This window comes from Portunus trituberculatus, chromosome 3 (genome assembly GCF_017591435.1).
Source record: "Portunus trituberculatus isolate SZX2019 chromosome 3, ASM1759143v1, whole genome shotgun sequence".
NCBI lineage: Eukaryota > Metazoa > Arthropoda > Malacostraca > Decapoda > Portunidae > Portunus > Portunus trituberculatus.
Window position 1 is genome coordinate 6,067,479 of NC_059257.1, and position 23,777 is coordinate 6,091,255.

At 40.0% G+C, this 23,777-nt stretch overlaps 2 protein-coding genes across 4 annotated transcripts; both read right to left on the reverse strand.

Moving 5' to 3' along the window:
* Window positions 1–1,280: 1,280 nt before the first annotated feature.
* On the reverse strand, window positions 1,281–2,018 carry LOC123509720 (early nodulin-12B-like). The gene is made up of 2 exons (XM_045264238.1): window positions 1,903–2,018; window positions 1,281–1,662 (listed from the first exon to the last, which is right to left on the reverse strand). The coding sequence occupies exons 1-2, from the start codon at window positions 2,016–2,018 to the stop codon at window positions 1,281–1,283; spliced, it is 498 nt and encodes a 165-aa protein (XP_045120173.1).
* Window positions 1,884–22,288, reverse strand: LOC123509492 (copine-8-like). Of its 3 annotated transcripts, none has more exons than XM_045263822.1 (11): window positions 22,151–22,288; window positions 18,192–18,293; window positions 17,172–17,346; window positions 15,845–15,961; window positions 15,149–15,507; window positions 13,751–14,058; window positions 12,296–12,445; window positions 11,874–11,996; window positions 11,229–11,399; window positions 6,539–6,744; window positions 1,884–2,020 (listed from the first exon to the last, which is right to left on the reverse strand). In XM_045263822.1, exons 2-10 carry the CDS (start codon window positions 18,281–18,283, stop codon window positions 6,575–6,577), a joined length of 1,665 nt encoding a protein of 554 aa, XP_045119757.1. In that variant the 5' UTR covers window positions 18,284–18,293; window positions 22,151–22,288; the 3' UTR covers window positions 1,884–2,020; window positions 6,539–6,574. The 3 variants fall into 3 exon arrangements, 2 of the variants coding, with proteins under 2 accessions (XP_045119757.1, XP_045119743.1); XM_045263808.1 differs by lacking the exon at window positions 22,151–22,288 and adding an exon at window positions 19,195–19,268; XR_006676206.1 differs by lacking the exon at window positions 22,151–22,288 and adding an exon at window positions 19,195–19,268 and having other exon boundaries at window positions 1,888–2,020; window positions 6,493–6,744.
* Between the last annotated feature and the right edge of the window lie 1,489 nt (window positions 22,289–23,777).

Sequence of the window (23,777 nt, forward strand, 5' to 3'; positions counted from 1 at the left end):
CACGTGAAATGAGACACACCCAAATATCTCCACCCGGCCGGGGAATCGAACCCCGGTCCTCTGGCTTGTGAAGCCAGCGCTCTAACCACTGAGCTACCTGGCACGTGTGTGTGTGTGTGTGTGTGTGTGTGTGTGTGTGTGACGCGTGTAGTGTATTTCATGGTTAAGTACATATATTAATCATGGAAAAAACTAAATCATTCAATAGAAAAAGCCAGTAAATAGGAAGTAATAGAAGTACACCTATAATGTACAAGAACATCTATAATGCATCGTAATATCCCTACAAATAAATGGCCTTTTAATCTGAGTATCCTCATATGTATAGAGTCTTTGAAAAGGAAAATATTTAGAGGCAAGTTAATATTTCTTATCCTCGTCACTATTTTTGCCTCGTACTCTTTTATTTCAGTAATTAACAATGACAACACTAATATTTCTTTCACATCTTTGAGTTGATAAAAAAAATAACAATGAATAAAATAATAACCAGTCCATCGCCATTAAGCGGTGAAATATCAGTAACATGTATATATTTTTTCACATGTTGGAGTGAATAAATAAAAAAAATAAATAAATAAAAAACAATGAATAAAACAACAGCCTTCTCATCACCACTAACCATTGAAATATCAGTAATACATGTATACATTTTTCACATCTTTGAGTCAAATACAAATGCAATGAAAAAAGAATGACAATTGCACCACCACTAACCATTGAAATTTGTTACCCAGCCACACAACACACTGGCAAGACATAGAAAACCTTAATCTTATCTTTTCTTAAAATAACCAAGAAAATATGCAGTGACTCAACCCCTTCAGTACTGGGATGCATTTTTACCATGAGTTTGTGGTACAATTAGACAATTTTATTTACATTAGGAAGGGTCTATGGAGGTCAGAAGGTTAATGGTCACAATCTTAACTAGTTTAATCCCCCACATAAGTTTCTGAACCTGTATGTGATTAGACAATCCCCCCACACAATTTTCTTGACCTGTATAAAACTGCTAAATAGTAAGCAGAATAAATATGAAGATGTGTCCTGGTACTGAAGGGGTTAATGCTCTAGCTAAGCATTTCAGCAACGACAGCGATAAATAACATAAAAGACACTAAATGTGGCAACCTTCCAAGCGTCAAAAGCTAAAAAAAAAAACAATCCTCTCACTAATAAAAAAAGAAAAAAACAAGAAAAATAACTATGTATATCGATTCATCAATACTTATGGGGGTCTTCAGTGGGGCTGTCCTTTTGTGGAGCAGGATTCCTCATCATAAGGGGTCTTTGTAAGGGGGAGGGTCCTTGAATGGGGGTTCTTTGTATGGGGGTCTTTGCATGAAGGTTCTTGAATGGAGGTCTTTGTATGGGGGTTCTTGAATGGGGTGGTCTTTGTATAGGGGTTCTTGAATGGGGTGGTCTTTGTATGGAGGTTCTTGAATGGGGTGGTCTTTGTATGGGGGTTCTTGAATGGGGTGGTCTTTGTATGGGGGTTCTTGAATGGGGTGGTCTTTGTATGGGGGTTCTTGAATGGGGTCCTTGTATGGGTTGTCCTTGTATGTAGGAGGGTTCCTTGTCATAGAGGTCCTTGTATGGTGGGGTCCTTGTATGGGGTGTCCTGAAGTGTATGGGGAGGTCCTGAAGTCTGGGGAGGTCCTTGAAAGAGATATCCTAGAGTCAATATGGATCACTTTCAGGGGTATCCTACAATAAGAGTCCTTGTAATGGGTATCCTAGTGTCAGTGTGTCCTTGTAACGATGTCCTAGAGTCAGTGTGTCCTTGTAATGATACCCTTCTGTCAGCGTGTCCTTGTAATGGGTATCCAAGCGAGTCCTGGGGTAAGAGGGTCCTATCAAGGGAATCCTGCAGTGAGGGAGCCCTGTGTGGTATCCTACTTGACAGCATGGATGTGTCGCATGTAGGAGAGCAGCTGGGCAGGGATCTCTCGCAGTACCTCCTTCGCTAGGTTTGCTTGAGACATCTCCTGCTGGTTACTGAGGAACCGGCGCATTTCTGTAGATGAGTGGAGAGAGACTTATTGCAGTGTGTGTGTGTGTGTGTGTGTGTGTGTGTGTGTGTGTGTGTGTGTGTGTGTGTGTGTGTGTTAAAGTTGTTTACAGGTGTTTGTGTTTGGTGAGGCTGAATTAATTTAGTATGGTGTATTTTTTGAAGCTACCTTTTGTTAACTTTCTAAATACCACTTCAGAAGACTAATTTCAAAAGTGTGGGGTTATTAAAATTGTTTTGGGATATTCTTTCACTCGTTTGGTATGTACTTCTATCTAGCTTGTAAGGAGATAATGATAGCTTGTGTGGGGTACTCTATATCTTTCTTAATGCAAAGGTAAAATAAAATGTCTGTATAACTAGAAATGAATAAAAAAGTGTTGTTTTGTATCTTAACTAACAAGTGCTGCCTCACCACTACAGCCATCACACAACACCTGCTACCAACACTGTGCCTCTTTACTTAACCTACTCAAACTGCATATTGATCACACTCCACTCAAAACATACCATCTATAGACTTAACTCTATTACTAACACCATGCCTCTTTACTAACACTCACACACACACACACTCTACTAATAACACTCACAAACACACACTACTACCAACACTGTGCCTCTTTACTAACCTACTCGATCTGATGCATAGTAAAAACATCTAGTTCTTAATTACACTCCACTCAAAACCACCTATTGACTTAACACTCACAAAGGCACACTCTACTACCAACAGTCTCTCTATACTTAACCTATTCAATCTGATGCATAGTAAAAACATCTGCTCCTAACATCACACAACTCAAAACATGTCATCTATAGACCTAACATTCACAAAAACACTGCTATCCAACACTGTGTCTCTGAACCAACAAACTGTATCCGTTTAGTAACTTCCGAGCATTGAAGGAGAAAGTGGTGTGTGTGTTATGATGCAAAGGCTTTAAATATGCAAAGGACAAGAGAGGATAATGTATCACCTTTTTTGAGCACTAAAAATGAATGTGCGTCGTGGTGTGAGTGACTATGCAAGGACGGACAAGAGAAGCTAATGTGTCACCCTTTTCAAGCACTAAAGAGGAAAGTGCTAGTGTGTTTGTGTGTCCAGGTGTGAGTGACTAAAGCTAATGTATCTTTTCAAGCACTAAAGGGGAAGGTGCTAGTGTGTGTGTGTGTCATGGTGTGAGTGACTAAAGCAAGGAAAGACAAGGGAGACTAATGTATCACTACTAATTTCAAAGTTCTGAAGGGGAAAGTTGTTAAGTGTGTGTTTGTGTGTCATAGGTCCATATTCAGAAATGCTTTGCTCTCTCACCGCAACTATTTTCCAAGGCCATATAAATGATTAGCAGGGTTTTCAAGAGTATTTCTCCAGTTAGTAATATAGAAAGCTTGTCAGTCTGCCTCTAGAACCATGAAAACACCTTTAAAAACTTCCATAAATTTAAATAAAGCCTTTTGAAATAGTGGAGATTGTTAAAATACGTTAAAAGATGACGTTAACTCTTGACACCTGGATGGCATAGTTGCTGGGGAAATTAATCATGTACAAGGTGGTATCAAGTTTCAGGACCAAGCATATGTACATTAGAAAACTAGCTTTATATTATTTTTGTTCAGTAAGAAGCTTTAGGGCAATAAAAGGCATATAAAGCAGCCCATAGGTGTCAATTCCTTGTAGTCGGAGAAAAGGTAAGTTCCAAGACAAGGACTAGACACAAACTAAGCCTTTTTTGATACCACCTTGCCAGTCTAATCACACCAAACAAGGCAAAAACACAGTAAAAAAGAGGAAGGAGGGATTGAATTATATATGGAGGGAGTGAGAAGAGGGAGTCAAGTTTCCCAGCATACATTTAAAATCACAGCAAGAAATTAATTAATAACAAAACAAGAGGCACACTGTAAAAAAAGAGGAAGAAAGAATTTAATTATATATAGAGGGAGTGAGAGGAGGGAGTCAAGTTTCTCAGTATACATAAAATCACACCAAGAGATTAATTAACAACAAAAACAGAGACACAGTGAAAAAAGGAAGAATGGATTGAATCAGATCACACAGCAAGGAGGGAGTAAACTTTCTCAGTATTCATTTCAGATCACACAGATTAATTAAAACAAACAGACACAGTAAAAAGAAGGAGGGCTGGAATCCGATTAAACAGCAAGGAAGGAGAGAGGATAGAGAGGAGAGAAGGAAGTCAAGTTTCCCAGCATACACTTCAGATCACAGCAAGAGATTCATTAATTACAAAACCAGACAGACATTGTAGAAAGAAGGAAGGAAGGAAGGCTGGAATCAGATCAAACTGCAAGGAGTGAGAGAAGATACAGAGAGAGAGAGAGAGAAGGAGTCAAGTTTCCCAGCATACACTTCAGATCACAGCAAGAGATTAATTAATTATAAAACCAGACAGACATTGTAGAAAGAAGGAAGGAAGGAAGGAAGGATGGAATCAGATCAAACTGCAAGGAGTGAGAGAAGATACAGAGAAGGGAGTCAAGTTTCCCAGCATACATTTTAGATCACAGCAAGAGATTAATTAATTATAAAACCAGACAGACATTGTAGAAAGAAGGAAGGAAGGAAGGATGGAATCAGATCAAACTGCAAGAAGTGAGAGAAGATACAGAGAGAGAAGGGAGTCAAGTTTCCCAGCATACATTTTAGATCACAGCAAGAGATTAATTAATTACAAAACCAGACAGACATTGTAAAAAGGAAGAAAGAAAGATAGAAAGGAAGGAAGGAAGGCTGGAATCAGATCAAATATAACGGAGAGAAAAGATGGAGTCAGTTTCTAAACATACACTTCAGATCAGACTATGAGATCTTTTTTCTTATGTAATAGGTGAAATCTGGCCAAAAGTAACAAAACACAGAAAAGGTCCACTTTGATGCCAGTTCCTCATTCAGGCAATAGACATATGCATCAAGGAACGCTGTAACTTCCTGGTGGCAAGACCTTCATAACAAACAGACAATGGTTTAAGCTCACTTCATGCACCACTACTACTGCCATTGACAAACTGTGAGGAGTGAAAAGTCTTGTCCGTCACTCAGATATTTCACTTAGATATTTAGTTAGATTAGGTTAGGTCAGGTCAGGTCAGTCAGTCAGTCATTTACCAAGCCACCCAACCAGTCAGCCAGCCAGGTAGTCAGTCATTCCCCAAGCCAGCTAGCCATTCATCCAGTCAGTCAGTCAGTCATTTACCAAGCCACCCAACCAGTCACACAGCCAACTAGTCAGTCATTCCAAAAGCCAGCTAGCCATTCATCCATCCAGCCAGCCAACAAAACCTTAGTAAGTTAGTACAATTTAAGACAGAGTTAGAGTGAGGACAGAGAGCCACAGCACACTGGTAACAGGTGAGGGAGGACAGAGCCACAGCACACTGGTAACCGGTGAGAGAGGACAGAGCCACAGCACACTGGTAACAGGTGAGGGAGGACAAAGCCACAGCACACTGGTAACAGGTGAGGGAGGACAGAGCCACAGCACACTGGTAACCGGTGAGAGAGAACAGAGCCACAGCACACTGGTAACTGGTGAGAGAGGACAGAGCCACAGCACACTGGTAACTGGTCAGGGAGGACAAAGCCACAGCACACTGGTAACAGGTGAGGGAGGACAGAGCCACAGCACACTGGTAACCGGTGAGAGAAGACAGAGCCACAGCACACTGGTAACAGGTGAGGGAGGACAAAGCCACAGCACACTGGTAACAGGTGAGGGAGGACAGAGCCACAGCACACTGGTAACAGGTGAGGGAGGACAGAGCCACAGCACACTGGTAACCGGTGAGGGAGGATAAAGCCACAGCACACTGGTAACCGGTGAGAGAGGACAGAGCCACAGCACACTGGTAACCGGTGAGGGAGGACAAAGCCACAGCACACTGGTAACAGGTGAGGGAGGACAGAGCCACAGCACACTGGTAACAGGTGAGGGAGGAGCAACATGTGGGTAGGCAGTGCAGGGCAGTGCAGTGAAGGCCTCATCTACACTTGCACTCACTTCACTGGTGCAGAGAGAAGCAAGCTTTGAGAAGTACAAAACCTGAGGCAAATACTGAAGCTGTTCTTACATTTAATTGTGCAAATAGAATGAAGTGGACTTGTAAAATCTAAACTCTTCACTCTAAATGTATCAAATCTATAAAACACCGACTCATTCCTGGCTAAAGAGAAAGTATTGAAAGAACACTCATATTTCAGAAAGGGAGTCTTTGAGTGTATTTCTCCCATACACACTGAAGAACTCATAAATATTGTACTGAAAACACACACCAGGTCCCAAATTCCACAAAAGAGTCACTAGAGAAAGGGAGGATTGCATGAGTGTGTATTAACAGTAACATTCAAAAAGGGGACCATGAATTTAGCCAACCACCACCACCACCACCACCACCAAGCATGCACTACAAGGGGTGGCGTGGAAATGGAGAAGAGGAAAGGAGGGAACTAACGAGACCTTAGCTTATTGAAGACCTTCCACCACCTCTGCCTCCGCTCTTTACCTCCAAGGGGGCAAACAAGAACGGTCCTCACTAACGCTACTCAAGTCCGTAAGTGTTAAGTGGCGCCTGAACAGTGGGAGGGCGAGGTTGGTACCCGTGAGTTCGCATCCATGAGACCAGCTGCTGCGGAATTTCCATCAAGACGTCTTTCGCTAGCAAGGCCTGGCTGTGCTGCCCGCCCCTCTGCCCCAAGTGACGCCTCAGTTCTTGGTGCGCGGAGAGGGGGAGGGAGAGAGAGAGAGAGAGTGTTGAAAGAGAATCGGTTCAGGTTGTCTCTATACCAGTGGCTCTTAACCTTTTTACTATCAAGACCCTTCTAAATGTCCTTCCCTCCTTGTCACCCTTCCATCTATTTATACCATTCCCTCCCAGGCTTTAACTCCTTCAATACTAAGACACATTTTTACCTTGAGATTTGTGAATGATTAGACCACTTTTTTACATTAGGAAGGGTCTACTGAGGTCAGAAGATTAATGGACACAGTCTTCATTTCAATCCCCCACATGAGTTTCTGAAGCTGTATGAAATCACCAAATAGTAACCAGAATGAATATGAAAACATGTCATGGTACTGAAGGGGTTAAAGAAAAAGGCAATACTTGTGCATTTTTCATATACTCCTTACTCATTACTTGAAATTTCAGTTTTTTTCCTAAGGGCTCGAGTCCCCTTTGGAGATTGTTGACGTCCCAGGTTAAGAACCACTGCTCTACACGAAGGCTCAAGCAGCAGCCAAGCTTTTGTTACGTCCTACTCATTCACTGGTTTGTTTTTCCAGTTTGGTTCAGCTTAATAGTTCTCTAGGCCAAAAATAAGCTTAGGTCAAAAGTTGTGGGCTATAAAGCTACTCAGATACTTATAAATCAAAATACACTTAACACTTCAGTCTTTTCTCAGTGATCCTGCTTAAGAATATCCTACTTCTTCTAATGTGGTTTATTTTTTTGATGTTTTGAAGGTCAGAACAGTAAAAAATTCTATTCAATTTCTTTTGAGATGACCCTAATTGAAATATCCCACTTCTTATGTAGTTTATTTTTGTGATGCTTTGAAGGTTAGCAAAGGTAAATAACTTCCACTAACACACAAACATCCTTGGCCAGCCTCTGCATCTTATCAGCCTGTCTTACTTACTTTCTTACTTTTAACATTTGACTAACAGGAAAGATATTAAGTAACTCTACCTAACTGTCTCTACCTTTCACTCTTATCTGTTTAGTTTCAGTTTATTTAGTTTCATTCTTTAGTTTAGTTTTAGTTTATCTAGTTTTATATTTAGTGTTAGTAGACCTCTTGGATGCACCTTTTCCTGTTCCACTGTCTAGAAAATACAAAACTTAAACCTCCCATTAATTTTTTTGTCATATAAATGTTGACCTTTCTACTGCATGGTGGGATTGCGTATGTGTGTTCTGTTTACACTATCTACCCCAAGCACAACATTGTCCAAGCTTAACACAGAATATGGCATAGCTACACTCCCCACCAGGAACTCTAAAGTCATAATTTGAATCACTTAACTGCCAATCACCTGCCACACAAGCACAAAAAGAACCAGTCACCACTTCACTTAAACTGCCACATACATTAAAAGAAACTCAGTCACTTTAACACAACGCTCAACTTAACCACATACAAAAACAAGAAAACACTGCCCCAGCTTGCTATCTGCAACTCAAAACACACCAACACTACCTAGACACAGCAAGGCAACACAGGAGGCAGGCTGCTTACTGTTACCTTAAGGCTTGCGGCGGCTCACACAACACAACATACCTCAACGGCTGCCAACATTACAAGAGTTCAACAGTTCACTAGCAAGCAGGCCAGCCACTTCACAGCACCCCAGTCACTTCACAGCATCTTTCATGTAACTTAAGGTACAGTGTGATGTATCAAATTTGTACCATGCACCTCACAGTGCCCTTTATACAAGTTATGGTACAAATGGGTGAGAAACTAAGGTCTAATTTATTCCATGTCTTCTACGTTTTATTTTATCTATTATTCAGAAGCCTGTAAATTGTTGTTCTACGTGGGTTATCCTCACATGCAAATCCATTTAATTTCTTCTATATCTTCTACATCTTATTTCTAGGGTATTTTATTGAAGCCTGTAAATTTTTTTTCTTGTGGCTTATCCTCACCTGCAATTCTACCATTTATTAAGCTGTCTATAGGATTTGAATTAGATGCAAGAAATACAAGGGAAATCTTTTTTTTTACTGCTTTCTGTTCCTCCCTCAATTTAATCCCTTAGCTGCCAATCTACCAGTTTCAATTTTTCTATAGAATTTAAGATAGTAAAAAGTTAAAAGCACAATAAGGATTTTTTTATGCACCTTTTTTGACTGTTCTGCTTTTCCCTCACCTGCAAAACCTATAAGATATCAAGTTTTTCTATCATCTGCTTCAAATACAGGGGAAATATAAGAACACAATGAAAACTAGAGAAATATTGATTACCTTTTATAAAACCACCACCATGACATTTAAATTATTTCTCTGTGCCACCACCACCGTGTTTAAACCATCTACAGCACACTAAAGGAAATGACAAGCTTGGTGGAAGAAGAAACAAGTGCCCAGAACACACCACAAAGACACACACACAATAGAAAGACTCAAAACTCGTAGTAGAATCACCGCAACACATTAACGCTACATACAACTCAACACAAAAACAAAAACACTAAATCTTTCCTAAAAATAAATCTATGACCATTCTGTTCTCTTTCCTAATCGTCCTAAACTTGAACCACCCAACCACTGCCTTCCTCTACTCTCCTCTACTCTACTCTTCAATCTACTAACTCAACACCTAACCTTTACTCTTGCTACTCTACTCTACTCTACTCTACTCTTCAATCTACTAACTCTTCAATCTACACTAACTCTTCAACACCTAACTTCCTCTACTCTTCTCTACTCTACTCTCCTCCATTCTACAAACTCTTCAACATCTAACTACTCTTTCCTCTTCTCTTTGTAGATTACTTTCTACTTCTGTTATTGTACTTTCACTTCCTTGTATTTATACTCTAATTTCAAGACACCATATTCATTATTCAAGATTAAAGTTTTTCCAAGCATTACCTAACCTAACTCACTTTCCACAAACCTTCGTCTTTACACCCAAAGAAAAGATGCTTAAACCACGTCCCTTCTATCCCAGAAACCCCTTCTAAGATCCAACATTTACCTACGAACTTGACAAAATCTCTCTTGGCATACTTCCTTTCTGCCAACCTGCCACTCTATAAAAAAAAAAAAAAAAAAAAAAAAATCTCTCCTTATAAATCCCCTTGCTGATCCAACATTTACCTACGAACTTGACAAAATCTCTCTTAGTATACTTCCTTTCCCCCAACCTGCCTCTCTACCCCAAAAAAACTCTTAAATTGTCCTCCTATCCGACAAACCCCCTCAGATCCAACATTTACCTACAAACTTGACAAAATCTCTCTTAACATACTTCCTTTCCACCAACCTGCCTCTCTACACGCCAAAAACAAACTCTTAAATTGTCCTTCTATCCCACAAACCCCTTCTAAGATCCAACATTTACCTACAAACTGAACAATATCTCTACTGGCATACTTCCTTTCCAACAATGTGCCTCTCTACCCAAAAAAATTCCTCTTAAACTGCATCCCTCTACACCACAAAATCCCCTCTCTACCCCAAAAAATCCCTCAAACTGCATCCCTCATACCACAAAATCCCTACAGATTAACACCTACAAACTAGACATACTTTCTCTCCACTAAATTGCCTCTCTACTGCAAAAAAATCCCTCTTAAACACTTGAAACAAACACTTGGAACACTGTATTATGTCTGTCTGTATCCAAAAAACTTCCTGATCCACTTACCTACAAACTGAATATCTCTACTAACATACTTCCTTAATTAACACCTGAAACACTTCTTATAGCTTAGTTTATACCCCCAAAAACCTCCTTCCACCTCCTTACAGATCCAACACTTGCCTACAAACTGGACAATATCTCTGCTAGAATACTTCCTTTCCACTGTACCACTCTTATAAATACTTGAAAACACTTAATTATGCCTTAAATTTACACCCCTAAAAGTCTCCTTCCAGATCCACTTGCCAACAAACTGAATATCTCTGCTAGTACACTTCCTTTCCACTAACCTGCCTCTCTACCACAAAATAATCCCTCTTAAAAACACTTGGAACACTTAATTATGCTTTAATTTACACTCCAAAAACCTCTCAGATCCACTTCTTACCAACTAAATATCTCTGCTAGTACACTTCCTTTCTATTAAACTGCCCCTCTCTTCCACAAAATAAACTCTCTTAAACATTTGAAACACTTAATTATGGCTTAGTTTACACCCCTAAAAGTCTCCTTCCAGATCCACTTGCCTAAAAACTGAATATCTCTGCTAGCATACTTCCTTTCCACTAAACTGTACCTCTACCACAAAATAAACCCTTTTAAATGTTTGAAACACTTAATTATGCCTTAGTTTATATGCCAAAAAAACCTCCTCTCAGATCCATTTCTTACCAAGTGAATATATCTGCTGGTACACTTCCTGTCTACTAAACTGCCTCTCTATTGCAAAACCCACTCTTATAAACACTTGAAACATTTAAATATACCTTAGTTTATATTCCAAAAACCTTCTTCCATCTCCTTCCAGATCCACTTACCTACAAACTGAACAATGTCTCTGCTGGCATACTTCCCGCCAAAACTCAACCTCTTCTCATCACCGTCCAGCTCCTCCATGGCAGAGAAGTCAACGCTACCCACGCCAACGATGATGACTGACAAGGGCAGGTTTGACGCCTCCACCAGAGCCCTGCGTGTGTCTGGCATGTCTGTAAAGGGAGTTGTATTGCTGGGGAAATGTTGACTTACTGTGTGATGAATGTGGTTGTAATTAAGATTGGCTTTATTTAGGAGGGAGAGAAGTACAGTAATGGAAAATAATTTGAAAGTAGGTAATCAGAAAATTATTTATTTGACTATAAATAAGAAAAATATAATTAAGTACAAAAATGGAGAAAATCAAATACAATAGAGAGAAAGATACACAAGACTTAAAAAAAGATGAAAAGAGAAAAACAAAGATAGAAAACATATCCTGACAAAACCACAAATAAGAAAGAGAAAGAGAAAATACAAAAACCAAGAGAAAAAGGAGACTTGATAAAAGAAAAAAAGGAAAAATAAACAGAAAACAAATCCCAACAAAAACAATCCGATTTAACCTAACCAAATGAGATAAAATACAAAAAAAAAGGAGAAAAATAAATAGAACACAAATCCTAACCTAACCTAATGCAACTCACCACAAATAATGCCATCAGTGATAATGAGCAGCACAAAGTAGTGGTTGCCGTCCTGGTGAGCCTGAGCAAAACGTGCCACATGGTTGATCACCGGGGCAAAGTTTGTGGGTCCGTAGAGTCCAACTGGAAGATTCAGAGAGTTAAATAGCTTCCTACGAACTGGCACCATTACTTACCTTCATAAATTTCATCCTTTTTTTTTCTTATGTGAGAGGGAAACTGGTCAAGGGTAATATAAAACAAAAAAGAACAAGAATATAAGAAAAGAGGGAATCTGCAAGAGGCTGTCAGACCTACACACAGCAGTCCCTGTATGATTAAAGCTACTTAATTCCATCTATCCTCCCCATCCATAAATTTATCTAAGAAAACAGCCTACTTATTTCAGAACAGTAGACAGACTAAGCTACAACTATACCAACCAGTCTGAAGGGAGTTGAAATAAGCCTCCAGGATACCAGCGACCCCCTGGCAGTAAGGATTATCAGAAGTCCCATTCAGAAAGAACTCATGGCTCACCACCCACTCAGGAGGAATGCGACCACCAAAACCAAGCGCCGGGAACATCTTGTCTGGCGGAGGAAAGTGGGAGTTAAGGAATGATGTGGGAATGTGGAGTATGTCGAAGGAATTAAGGAATGATGTGGAAGTGTGGAACTGTGGAATGTGTGGTGAGAAATAAAGAATGTGGGAATGTGGAGTGTGTGTGGTGAGAATTAAGGAATGATGTGGAAATGTGGACTGTGTGGTGTGAATTAAGGAATGATGTGGGGAATGTGGAAATGTAGAGTTTGTGGAAAGAATTAAGGAATGATGTGGGAATGTGGAATTGTGGAATGTGTGTGGGAGTTAAGGAATGATGGGGGAATGTGGAAATGTGGATAATGTGGTGGGCATTAAGGAATGGTGTGGCTATGTGGAGTATGTGGTAAAAATTAAGGAATGATGTGGGAATGTGGAGTATGTGGTGGGAATAAAAGAATGTGGCAATGTGGAAATGTGGGAATGTTGAGGGTGTGAGGCCAGACTGTGGTGGATAAGGGAGAAGAAAGATGTTGCAGGAAGTTAATGGATTAGAAAGTGCAAAATATGAGAATGGAAGGGAAAAAAGAAGTGGAAAAAATGAAAGATTGGGAAGGAAGAACGAAAAAGAAAGTGGAAATAAATGAATGATGTAGGAATGTGGGAATCAATCATGTAAGAATGTGAGAATCATATAGGAATGTGGAAATTATGAAGGAATGTGGAAATCATGTACGAATGTGGAAATGTGGAGTGTGTGAGGGTAAAGGTGGATAACGGACTTAGAGGAAGGGAAAGATGGTAGAGGAAAATTAGATTAGGAAGCGAAAGAGAAGAATGAAAAAGAAATTGGGAGGGAAAAAAGAAGGAAAATAAGATGTGCAAAAATGAAAGAATGGGAAGGATAAAAAGATGGACGAGAAACAAATCAACAAAAACAAATAAACAAGAATGAATAGGAACTAAGAAACTGTAGAAAAATAAAATGAGAAAAAATGACAGTGAAAAGATAAAGAAAAGAGGAAGAGAAAAAAAAGAAAGTGAAAATAAGAGAAAGAAAAAGAGAAAGTGAAAAAAGAAGAGAAAGAAGAAGAGGAAGAAAAAAAAGGAAGAGGAAGAGTGTGAGAGAAAAAGAAAAACATCCACCAGAATCAGAAAAAAAAAAAAAAAAAAAATGAGAAAGAAAAAGAGAAAGAAAGAGAAAGACAGAAAGAGAAAGAAAAAAAGACAGAAAAGACAGAAAAGAAAAAAAAGAAAAGAGAGAGAGAGAGAGAGAGAGAGAGAGAGAGAGAGAGAGAGAGAGAGAGAGAGAGAGAGAGAGAGAGAGAGAGAGAGAGAGAGAAACAACCACCCACCCGAGTCATAATCCTGAATAATCTCTCCGATAGCCTTGATAGCTATGGAGTATTGGTTATCCACTCCTGGCTGGCGGTAGTGGAGTGAGGTGGGGGTGCGTGGATCCCCGTTGGAGGCTGTGAAGTCCACTGCTACTGTGAAGTGGATCTGGGTCCCTCCGCGGATGTAATCAAGGAAGGATGGCTCCACGTGACTTGAGATGCTACGGAGGTGGAGTTTCCCCGAGTCCTTGTAACTTGACTTCTTTGCTTTCTTCTTTGGATTAATGAGTTGGTAGATGTTGGTGTTCCCTGGCCCCTCCAGCAGTCTGCGGGGGATGTGGAGGAGTTAGGTTTGGCTAGGGTAGGGTAGGGTAGGGTAGGTTAGGATAGGATAGGTTGGGTTTAGGTTTGGTTAGATAAAATTGGTTTGGTTTGGTTTGGATTGGATTTGGGTTGTTGGGTTGTTGGGTTGTGGTTTCGGGGGATTTGGGGTTGTGTTTGGGTTAGGTTAGGTTAGGTTAGGGTTAGGTTGGGCTGAGTTGGGTTGGGTTAGGTGACTAAAAAAGGTGGATAAGACAGATTTTTTTTTTTTTTTTTTTTTTTTTTAGGCCTATAGCGCCTGTAGGCACACTTGAAGAGTATGGGAAGCACTGTTCAGCTTCCGCCCATTAGTGGTGCAGGCAATTTTATTTTTAGTGGTACCCATATTAGGGCCCATATCACCCCCGAAGCTTATCTTGGGTGTAACCACCTAGAACCTGGGTATCATGGTGACAAGTAAGTAACTTTAAACCACTCGACAAATGGCAATGTGTTTTAAGGCTGTACGTGGTGGGATTCAAACCTACGCGTGGACGTCTGCCCGATCCCACCACCACCACCTTAGGTTAGGTTAGATGAAAAAAGAGGATGGATAAGACAGAAGATAATATAATGGATGGATAAAAGGGTGGATTAGACAAAGGATAAGGTAGTGGGTGGTAGTGGAAGGCATTGTGTAGTGGATTAGATCGAGTTGTTAACAGGTTTTTCTTTCCCCTAAAAACACAGAATTCCCTTCCAAAGCTATCATAACACTTTTCACATATCTCAAAATGATTATAACACTCTTAACACCTTTTCACACACTTCTAACCCCTTAAGTACCATGATGCATTTCCATATTCACTCTGATTACTATTTGGTGATTTTACACAGCTTCAGAAACTTATGTGGGGATCAAAATAGTGAAGACTGGCCATTAATCCTCTGACCTCCATAAATACTTCCTAATGCAAATAAAATCATCTAATCACACTCAAAACTCGCGGTAAAAAATGCATCCTAGTACTGAAAGGGTTAAACTATTATAACACTCTTTAAACCCATATAAGACTCACTCCACCCCACCAAGACACCTCAACACACCCTCCTCACCTCTCCAGATTGGTGTAACACTCCCCAATGAGATCGTGTGAGCCGTCCGAGTCCCAATCATAGCACTCGATCTTGATGCTCCTGCCGTGGTCCCCTGAGCAGAGGGTCCTGGAGGGCACAATAATAGGTTTCCACACAGGGTTGAGCGTCTTCTTGATCACCTCTGTCTTGTGCGCTGCGAGGTACTGGCTGCTGTCATTGCAACGGTAAAAGATAAGGAAAGGATCGCTCTTGCCCAGGAAATCCTTCTTGTCGAGGTCTGTCCCTGTGAGTTCCATGGTGACGACTTCCTTAGATGATGATACCTCGTCACCCTCCATCGTGAGGACCCCTGTGCCGCCCTGAATGGTCTTGCTCAGCTGTGGGGGCACGGGTGAGTTAGGCAATGGTGGATTTGGGTCTAGTTTGTTGGGGTTTTTTAGGGTAGGGTAGGGTAGGGTAGGGTAGGGTAGGGTAGGGTCGGGTTGGGACACACCCAAACATAGGTACACTTTGACACACCCCAACACACACCCTAACACTTACCCTCACACACCCTGACACACCCACACACACCTGAAATACCCTCTAACACATTCACACTTACCCTTACAACCCTGACACAAACCTTGAAACAATCCTTGACCAAGACTTTCCCACACGCACACCAACACACCCCCACACCCTGACACACTCCCCCAACACTGCAACACTCACCTGGGAACCCTGCCGCCCCATGATCTCCCCAAGCGAACACTCCACAGTGCCTAGCTTGTCCTGGTCATCTGGTTTGGAGCTCTTGTTGTCCCAGTCATAAATGGCAAACCGCAGCACCTGACAGGAGGAAAAGGGAGTCAAAATGAATGTGTGTGTGTGTGTGTGTGTGTGTGCAATTCACCGTTTGATCTGCTGCTGTCTCTGACGAGACAGCCAGACGTTACCCTACGGAACGAGCTCAGAGCTCATTATTTCTGATCTTAGGATAGGCCTGAGACCAGGCACACACCACACACCGGGACAACAAGGTCACAACTCCTCGATTTACATCCCGTACCTACTCACTGCTAGGTGAACAGGGGTTACACGTCAAAGGAGACACACCCAAATATCTCCACCCGGCCGGGGAATCGAACCCCGGTCCTGTGTGTGTGTGTGTGTGTGTGTGTGTGTGTGTGTGTGTGTGTGTGTGTGTGTGTGTGTGTGTGTGTGTGTGTGTGTGTGTGTGTGTGTGTAATCTCATAGTATTCCATCTGTGTCCATTATAAAGTTTCTTCGTAAGTGTTTGTGTGTTAAGAGGAAAGATTAATTTCGTGTGTGGTTTTTTTGTTGTATTTTTGTGTTTGTGTTGTCTTAGTGTCTGTGTTATATAGTGTGCGTTTGTGTGTTTTGTGTATTAGGAGGAGAAAACACAAATTTGGTGTGTTTTTATATGCGTTTTTGTTTTGCTTTGTTTGTGTGTTCTTTTTGCGTATCGAGTGTGTTAATACTGAATATTTGTGTATTAGTAAACTGATACTAAAACAAGGTAAAACGTTTTATACATATGCAAACAAAACCACACAATCCTTTCCACTCGGTCACAATCAAACCTCACATTTCCACACCAAACAAACAAAAAAACAGCAAAAGAAATCCACCCCCATCACATCCACACACACACACACACACACACACACACACACACACACACAGAGAAGAGTTGAAGACAAGGAGAATCATAGTTACACATATGCCACCAAAGACAAATACATGGAGAACTGAGAAACATAAGGAAATGCAAGGTGAGGTGATTGAGTGCTTAGATAATATGATAAGAAGAGATGGAAAAATACTATTAGGAGACAACTGTAAAAGAATAAACTGGAGAGAGATGGAAGTAGTGGGTAATGCTGGATAGTGGAGGAGGTGTTACAGTTAACTATGGTGAATACACAAACACAAACACACACACACACACGAGCATAAAGCCCAGGACCTGTAAAACTACAACTAGGTAAATACACACACACACACACACACACACACACACACACACACAACCCACCTGTCTCTCTTCAAACCTGTAGTCAAGCTCAATTTTCCGAACCCACTGTGGATTGAGAGAGTCCTTAATCATCTCAGTCCTCCCAACCTCTTGGAAGCGATCCTGGCCCATCTCCTTCACGTAAACAATGCACAGGGGGTCACTCTTGCTAAACGCGTCCTTATCCTTCAGCCCTCTGCAGGATAACAGAAGGGAAAAAGTGGTTTGATGGTGGAAATATGTGTTGGAATGTTGATTTTTTTTGTTTTTGAAATAGATGAAGTGTTTTGGGTAATATGTAAGTATTTTTGAAGTCTAGAAACTGCTTTGTTGTTGGGGAAATGTAAAGAAACGTACCTTTTCTACTTGTAGTTTAAAAATGTGAGACGTTTTGGGTTACAAGTTAAATCTTTTGAAATCTAGAAAGTAGTTTGTTACTCAGGAAATTTATTGAAATGTAGCTTTTTTGGGGATTGTAGAGAGAAAAAGTGTCATGTTTGGGTTTTTGCAGTTTTTTTTATATAGTCTAGAAAAAGGTTTGTTGCTACGTCTTTCTCTCGCACCTTTAACTGTTCTCTAGACCAGCAACACCCTCTCATCTTCATAGTGAAAGGACAACAGGTCAAAACTTGTACCTTAATAACACTTCACAACTCAACTCCATAACTATACATTTTCCTAACACCTTTAACTGTTCTTCACCCTCATCTCAGTGCAATGGTCCTAACACCTTTAACTGTTCTCCACCCTCATCTTAGTGCAATGGTCAATGTCCCAAAACTTGTACTACATTAATAACACTTCACAATGCACAATTCTATAACTCCATCTTTTTCTCACACCTTTAAATTTCTCTAAACCAGCAACCTACCCTCTCTTCTTAATGCAATGGTCAATATATCTCAAACTACATTAGTAACACTTCAGAACTCGCAACTCTAACTACATATTTTACTAACACCTTAAACTTTTCTCCAGACCAGCAACATACCCTCTCATCTCAGTGCAATGGTCAACAGGTCACAAAAGGAGGACACTCACTTGGCAGATATAGAGATCTCAACTTTGCTCATTGGGACCATCTGAGGGGGTCCCGGTGGCCCTCCCATTGGTGGCATTCCCCCAGCCTGCATCCTCTTTTCACTGCCGGAGAAAGTACATTATTATTTGAAGGGTGAGTGAGGGAAGTAGAAAATTGTACAAGGAAAGTAAAAATTGTACAGGGAAAGTAGAAAGTTGTACAGTGTTATTGATGGAAGAAGGCACAGAGAAAGTAGAAAGTTGTATGGTGTTATAGATGGAAGAAGGTTAAGTTACTGAGTTAATGAAGAGAATGTAGTTTTCCTATGGGTTACTGAAAAAAAAAGTAGTTATTCAAAGCACCACCAAGGAAAATAGAAAGTTATACGGGATCATTGATGGAAGGAGGTCAAGTTACTGAGTTAGTGAAGAGAATATAGTTTTTTTTATGGGTTACTGAAGAAAAGCAGTGTTATTCAAAGCACCACCAAGGAAAATAAAAAGTTGTACATGGTTATTGAAGAGGGAAAGTAAAATTATTCAGGGTTATTGAAGAGAACAGCATGGAGTTATTCAAATGGTCACAGAGGAAAGAGTACAAAGGTAAGGCAAGATTAACTGCTCAGCCTTCAACAGGGAAACGGAAAAAGAAAAGGTACAAATGTAGGGTAAGATTAACCACTCGGCCTTCACTGGGAAACACAAAGAGGAACAGTAGAAAGGTAGAGAAAGATTAACAAGTCAGCCTTCACTTTTTTTTTCTCTCATGCAGAAGGGAGCCAAGGACAACAAAATATTAAGGAGAAAAAAAAAATAAATAAATAAATAAAAAAAAAGCCCACTTGAATGCTGGTTCCCTTAAAGAGTTCACTGGAAAAAAAGCACAAATTCAATACACAGTCAATAATCACTTAACCGGAGTCTATTCACTAATCACAACACTAACCACAGTCTGTTCACTAATCACTAACCAGCATCTGTTCACTAATCACTAACCGGTCTGTTCACTAATCACAACACTAACCGCAATCTGTTCATTGTCACGGGGAGCCAAGAGTGTATTCCTGATGGTCTGAGTTCCAATGAGCGAGTGTAGTGGTAGCCTTGCCCTTGTCACAGCCTCTTGACAAGCCTTATCTTATACCAGCCTATCTGATAAGCCCTCTGTGTCAAGTGAACTATAAAACATCACTGATTAAGAAATATTTATCTAATTTCCCCTCATTCTTATTTCCTATAGAACGTTAAGCTCTTCAGTACTGGGATGCATTTTTACCACAATGTTTAGGTAAGATTGGACAATTTTATTTGCATTAAGAAGGATCTATGAAGGTGAAAAGATTAAGGATGAGAGTATTTGCTATTTTAAACACCACACAAGTTTCTGAAGCTGTTTAAAATCACCAAATAATAACCAGAATGAATATGAAAACACACCACAGTACTGAAAGGATTAATCTCTTCAGGAGTGGGAAGCTTTTTTACGAGTTTTGGGTATGATCGATTTTATTTAGATTAAGAAGGGTCTATGGAGGACAGATGATTAATAGCCAGTCTTCACTAATCCCCAAGTTTGTGAAGCTGTATAAAATCAAATAGTAAGCGGAATGAATATGGAAACACGTCCTGAAGGGGTTGATAAAGGGACTGCCATGTGTAGGTGTGATGGCTTTCTGCACCAACCCTTGTGTTCTTGTAAGGGAAGTACATGGCATAATACTCTCTTGGCTTGGTGACGTACTTGATGACGTGACATAAGAGTGATGAGGTAAATAACATATGATGCTGTGACTCATTAAAGTGTGTGTGTGTGTGTGTGTGTGCGGAAAGAGATAAGATGTAATGACATATGCAGTGTATCTAATCATAATCTGTAACTCCAATGAGATAATGCAAACACCACTCAACACCACTAAGCCTCATTATGATCTACTCAAACACCACCAAGCTTCACTCAAACACCACTAAGCTTCATTCAAACACCACCAACATCCACTCACACATCACTATTCTTTGCAACACCACTAGTCTTCACTCATCACCACTAGTCTTCACTCAACACCATTCTGATCCACTCAAACACCACTAAGCTTCATTCAGACTCCACTAAGCTTCATTCAAACACCGAGATCCACTCACACATTATCATTCTTCACACCACCACAAGTCTTCACACTCAAACACCTTATCTTATCCTAAAATAATATTACCTTACTTAATCTAACTCTTACTTGAGCTAATCTAACTTTACCTTACTTAACCTAACCTAACTATCTTGATTTCATTTACCCCAACCTATCTTTTTACCTTCCTTAACCTAACCTATCTTTATTTTTATCTTATTTAACTTAACCTAATTTCACCTTACTTAACCTAACATAATCCTACATTACTTAACCAAACCTTTTATCTTTCACGTGATTTAAATAATCTCATCTCACCCCAACACCCTGATACACCCTGACACACCCCTACAGGGACCAACACACTCTGAAAGGCTCTAACACACCCTCACAACCACTATCAGTCTAACACACCCCCACAACAACTAACACACCCCCACAACAACTAACACACCCCCACAACCACTAACACACCCTCACAACCCCCAACACACTGTCACAACCCAATACACACACTTGCAGGGCCTGACACACCCTGAATCTTCTGACCTTCATAGACCCTTCCTAAATAAAATGGTCTAATCGTACATAAATCTTGAGGTACAAATGCATCCCTGTACTGAAGGAGTTACACTATTATGACTGTCTTAAACCATCAGAAAATACAGTGAGAATTTGGTGTAAAACTCTGAATTTAGTGGTTCGTAATTGTATTTTTCTTTTCTTTTTTTTCTCATGTACAAATAAGAGTACTTGTTATTGTTAAACCATATAGTGTGTGTGTGTGTGTGTGTGTGTGTGTGTGTGTGTGTGTGTGTGTGTGTGTGTGTGTGTGTATGTTGTAATTCACAATTCTGCGTACAGTAAAAATCTGGATATTGCCTTTTGTGACGTAAAAAGTGTCAATTCTATATATTTCATCTATTGCATCATTTAATTTCTATGTAGTTTTCCTCTGTCTATTACATTTTATTTCTATATATTTTCCTATTTCCCTGTCTGTTTATATTATCAAAGCTTCATATGTTTTTCCTTGTTCCTGTCTATATCATCATTCAATTCCTACATATTTTCCTTGTTCCCATTAATTACACCATTTAATTCCTATATTTTCCTTGTTCCTGTCTATATCATTTAATTCCTATATATTTTCCTTGTTCCCATTAATTACACCATTCAATTCCTATATTTTCCTTGTTCCCATCTATTACATAATTTAAGTTACATTCTGGGTATTTCCTGTTGGATTGTTAGAAAATAAAGTCTAATAAGGGGTAAAGACCATTAGTACAGGGTTAAAATAATTAGTTAAGGGTTAAAATAATCTGTAAAGGGTAAGAACCATTAGTAAAGGGTTAAAATTACCAGAGAGAAGGGTTAAAATCAAATGAAGGGTACATATCACATACATACGGTTATTCTTTACTTATTTATTTATTTTATCTACACAATCTCTTATCATGCATGTGTTTGTAATGCCCTCTCAGCTGAAAAAGATTGGCTTATCACGAACTAACGAGAAAAAAAAGAAAATAAATAGTGGTTAGTTTAATATCAACATCAAAAACATGAAAACTAATGACGTAATCTTTATCACTTTTTTTTTCCCTTTTTATCATTCACTTTCAGAACTTCACTTACCCATTGAAACCCATTAACTTAGACACGCTCCATAAATTCCTAACCTAGACACACTGACAGCTACACACACACGAGACAGTGACAGAAGGAAAAAAAAAAAAAAAATAGTAATAACAAAATTAGTCACATTCCACCGATCATCTTTTTCCATTTTATTCTTTATTTACAAACGTGTCTACCTTTGCTGGTGCAGGTAGAGGGAAATACATGTCTCACCTGTCGTCTAGGAGTGGGAGAGGGAAACTACGCCAGGAGCAGCGGGAAATAAGGGATAAAAGGAGAAAACACGAGACACACCCTCCTTCCCCAGGTCAGACAGCACTTACTCACAGGAACAGCTGGTGCGATTCGGACCATCTTCATCTCGGACCTTTCTCAAATATACTGACTTGGCCCTCTCATATTTGGCTGTCACATTTATTCATTCTTGTTTTTCATATACTACTTTCCTGACTGCCTAATCATAGTAATAAGGGATAGCTAATCAGGTGAGCCAACCAGTTGAGTCAAGCAGGTGAGACGAACTAAGAGATAATGAGATAAGACGGACGAGAGGACACTCCAAGATCATGAAAAGCCAATTTGAGGAACATTAAAAAGTTAGTTTTCCACAAAGGACGGTGGACATCTGGAATTTCTAGAGTGAAGAGATTGTAACAGCAGAAAGTGTGCGTAAATTTATGGAAAAGGTTAGATAAAAGTTGATGTACGTGGAGACAGGTCACTACGAACTCACACACACACACACACACACACACATCCGAACCCAGCAGATCACCCCCATATATAATGAAATAATAAAAAATAATGATCATATTGACAGGGGAACCTAAGTCAACATTCTTTCACCGCCGCCACCTCCTCTTGATTATTCCTCCTCTATTTTTTCCTATTTCTACAGTATATTCCTCGTCATCATATCCAAACTGCAAATAACGTACTAGCAACAACAATCAGCGAAAACCAAGACAAGAATAGAAGCAAGCAATGACAGACTAGTCCCACCCCTGCTTCCCCCATTCCACGCCACACACACACACACACACACTTGTTCAACTGCCGCTTACTCATGCTCACATCAGCCCAGTAATATGCTCCTTACACCTAGGAACGATGCCAAGGACAGTATATATTGACGAGGAGACACACTGAAGGGCAGGAGGGTGTCGCTTTGATGACGTCACTCATACAAAAGCTTTTCACACTGCTACTTCATTGCTACCTTTGATAACTTGACCCATTCGTTCTTCCAGGTATAAAAACACTTCACTGCGTTCACCTGTATCGCCACTGTCTTGTTTTGAGGTGATAAAACAATATTTGAGACGATGGCGGTTAGCCAAGCAACGCCCTCCTCCCTCCAGCCAAACCCCTGCTACCCGCTAGTCCGCTGGTTCAAATACTTTTTCCCACATTCTCTTAACTCCATTATTCGGTGTCTGTATTACGTATTTTTAGTTTCTATAAATATTTCGTTGCCAATGAAGAGTTTTTTATGGCTCTGTTCGGTAAATATGTAGCATTTTGTAGTGTTTTATTGCGTAGATGGGAGCTTTTCCAACGATCAAAATTTCCATCTCAGCATTTAGAGCTTTTTTATTTCAAGCTGTAACTTAGCCTTTATGGTATCAAAGAATCGCCTATGCTCTCTTAAGTGTGAAATTAATCTATTGAGTGAAATATATGGACTTTGAAGGGATGTTTTATCCTGTTAAACGTAAATTTTATATTTTTCTTTTTATTTGTTTACGTTTCTGGCTCACGGCCTCACTCGTTGTAGAATGCCTCAAAAGATAGCTCAGACTCTGTAATGTGTGGCAGAATACTCGCCAAGAGAAAATTA

Bases quoted from the DNA above. Each gene is read 5' to 3' on its own strand.
- LOC123509720 (XM_045264238.1), bottom strand. From the start codon at position 2,018: ATGCGCCGGTTCCTCAGTAACCAGCAGGAGATGTCTCAAGCAAACCTA. The intron at 1,663-1,902 runs GTAGGATACCAC...ATCTCTTTCAAG, and splicing joins CGACACATCCATGCTGTCAA to GACCTCCCCAGACTTCAGGA.
- LOC123509492 (XM_045263808.1), bottom strand. The intron at 12,446-13,750 runs GTGGGTGGTTGT...TTCCTCCGCCAG, and splicing joins TATTCAGGATTATGACTCGG to ACAAGATGTTCCCGGCGCTT. The intron at 11,997-12,295 runs GTTGGTATAGTT...TGAATCTTCCAG, and splicing joins TTTCAACTCCCTTCAGACTG to TTGGACTCTACGGACCCACA.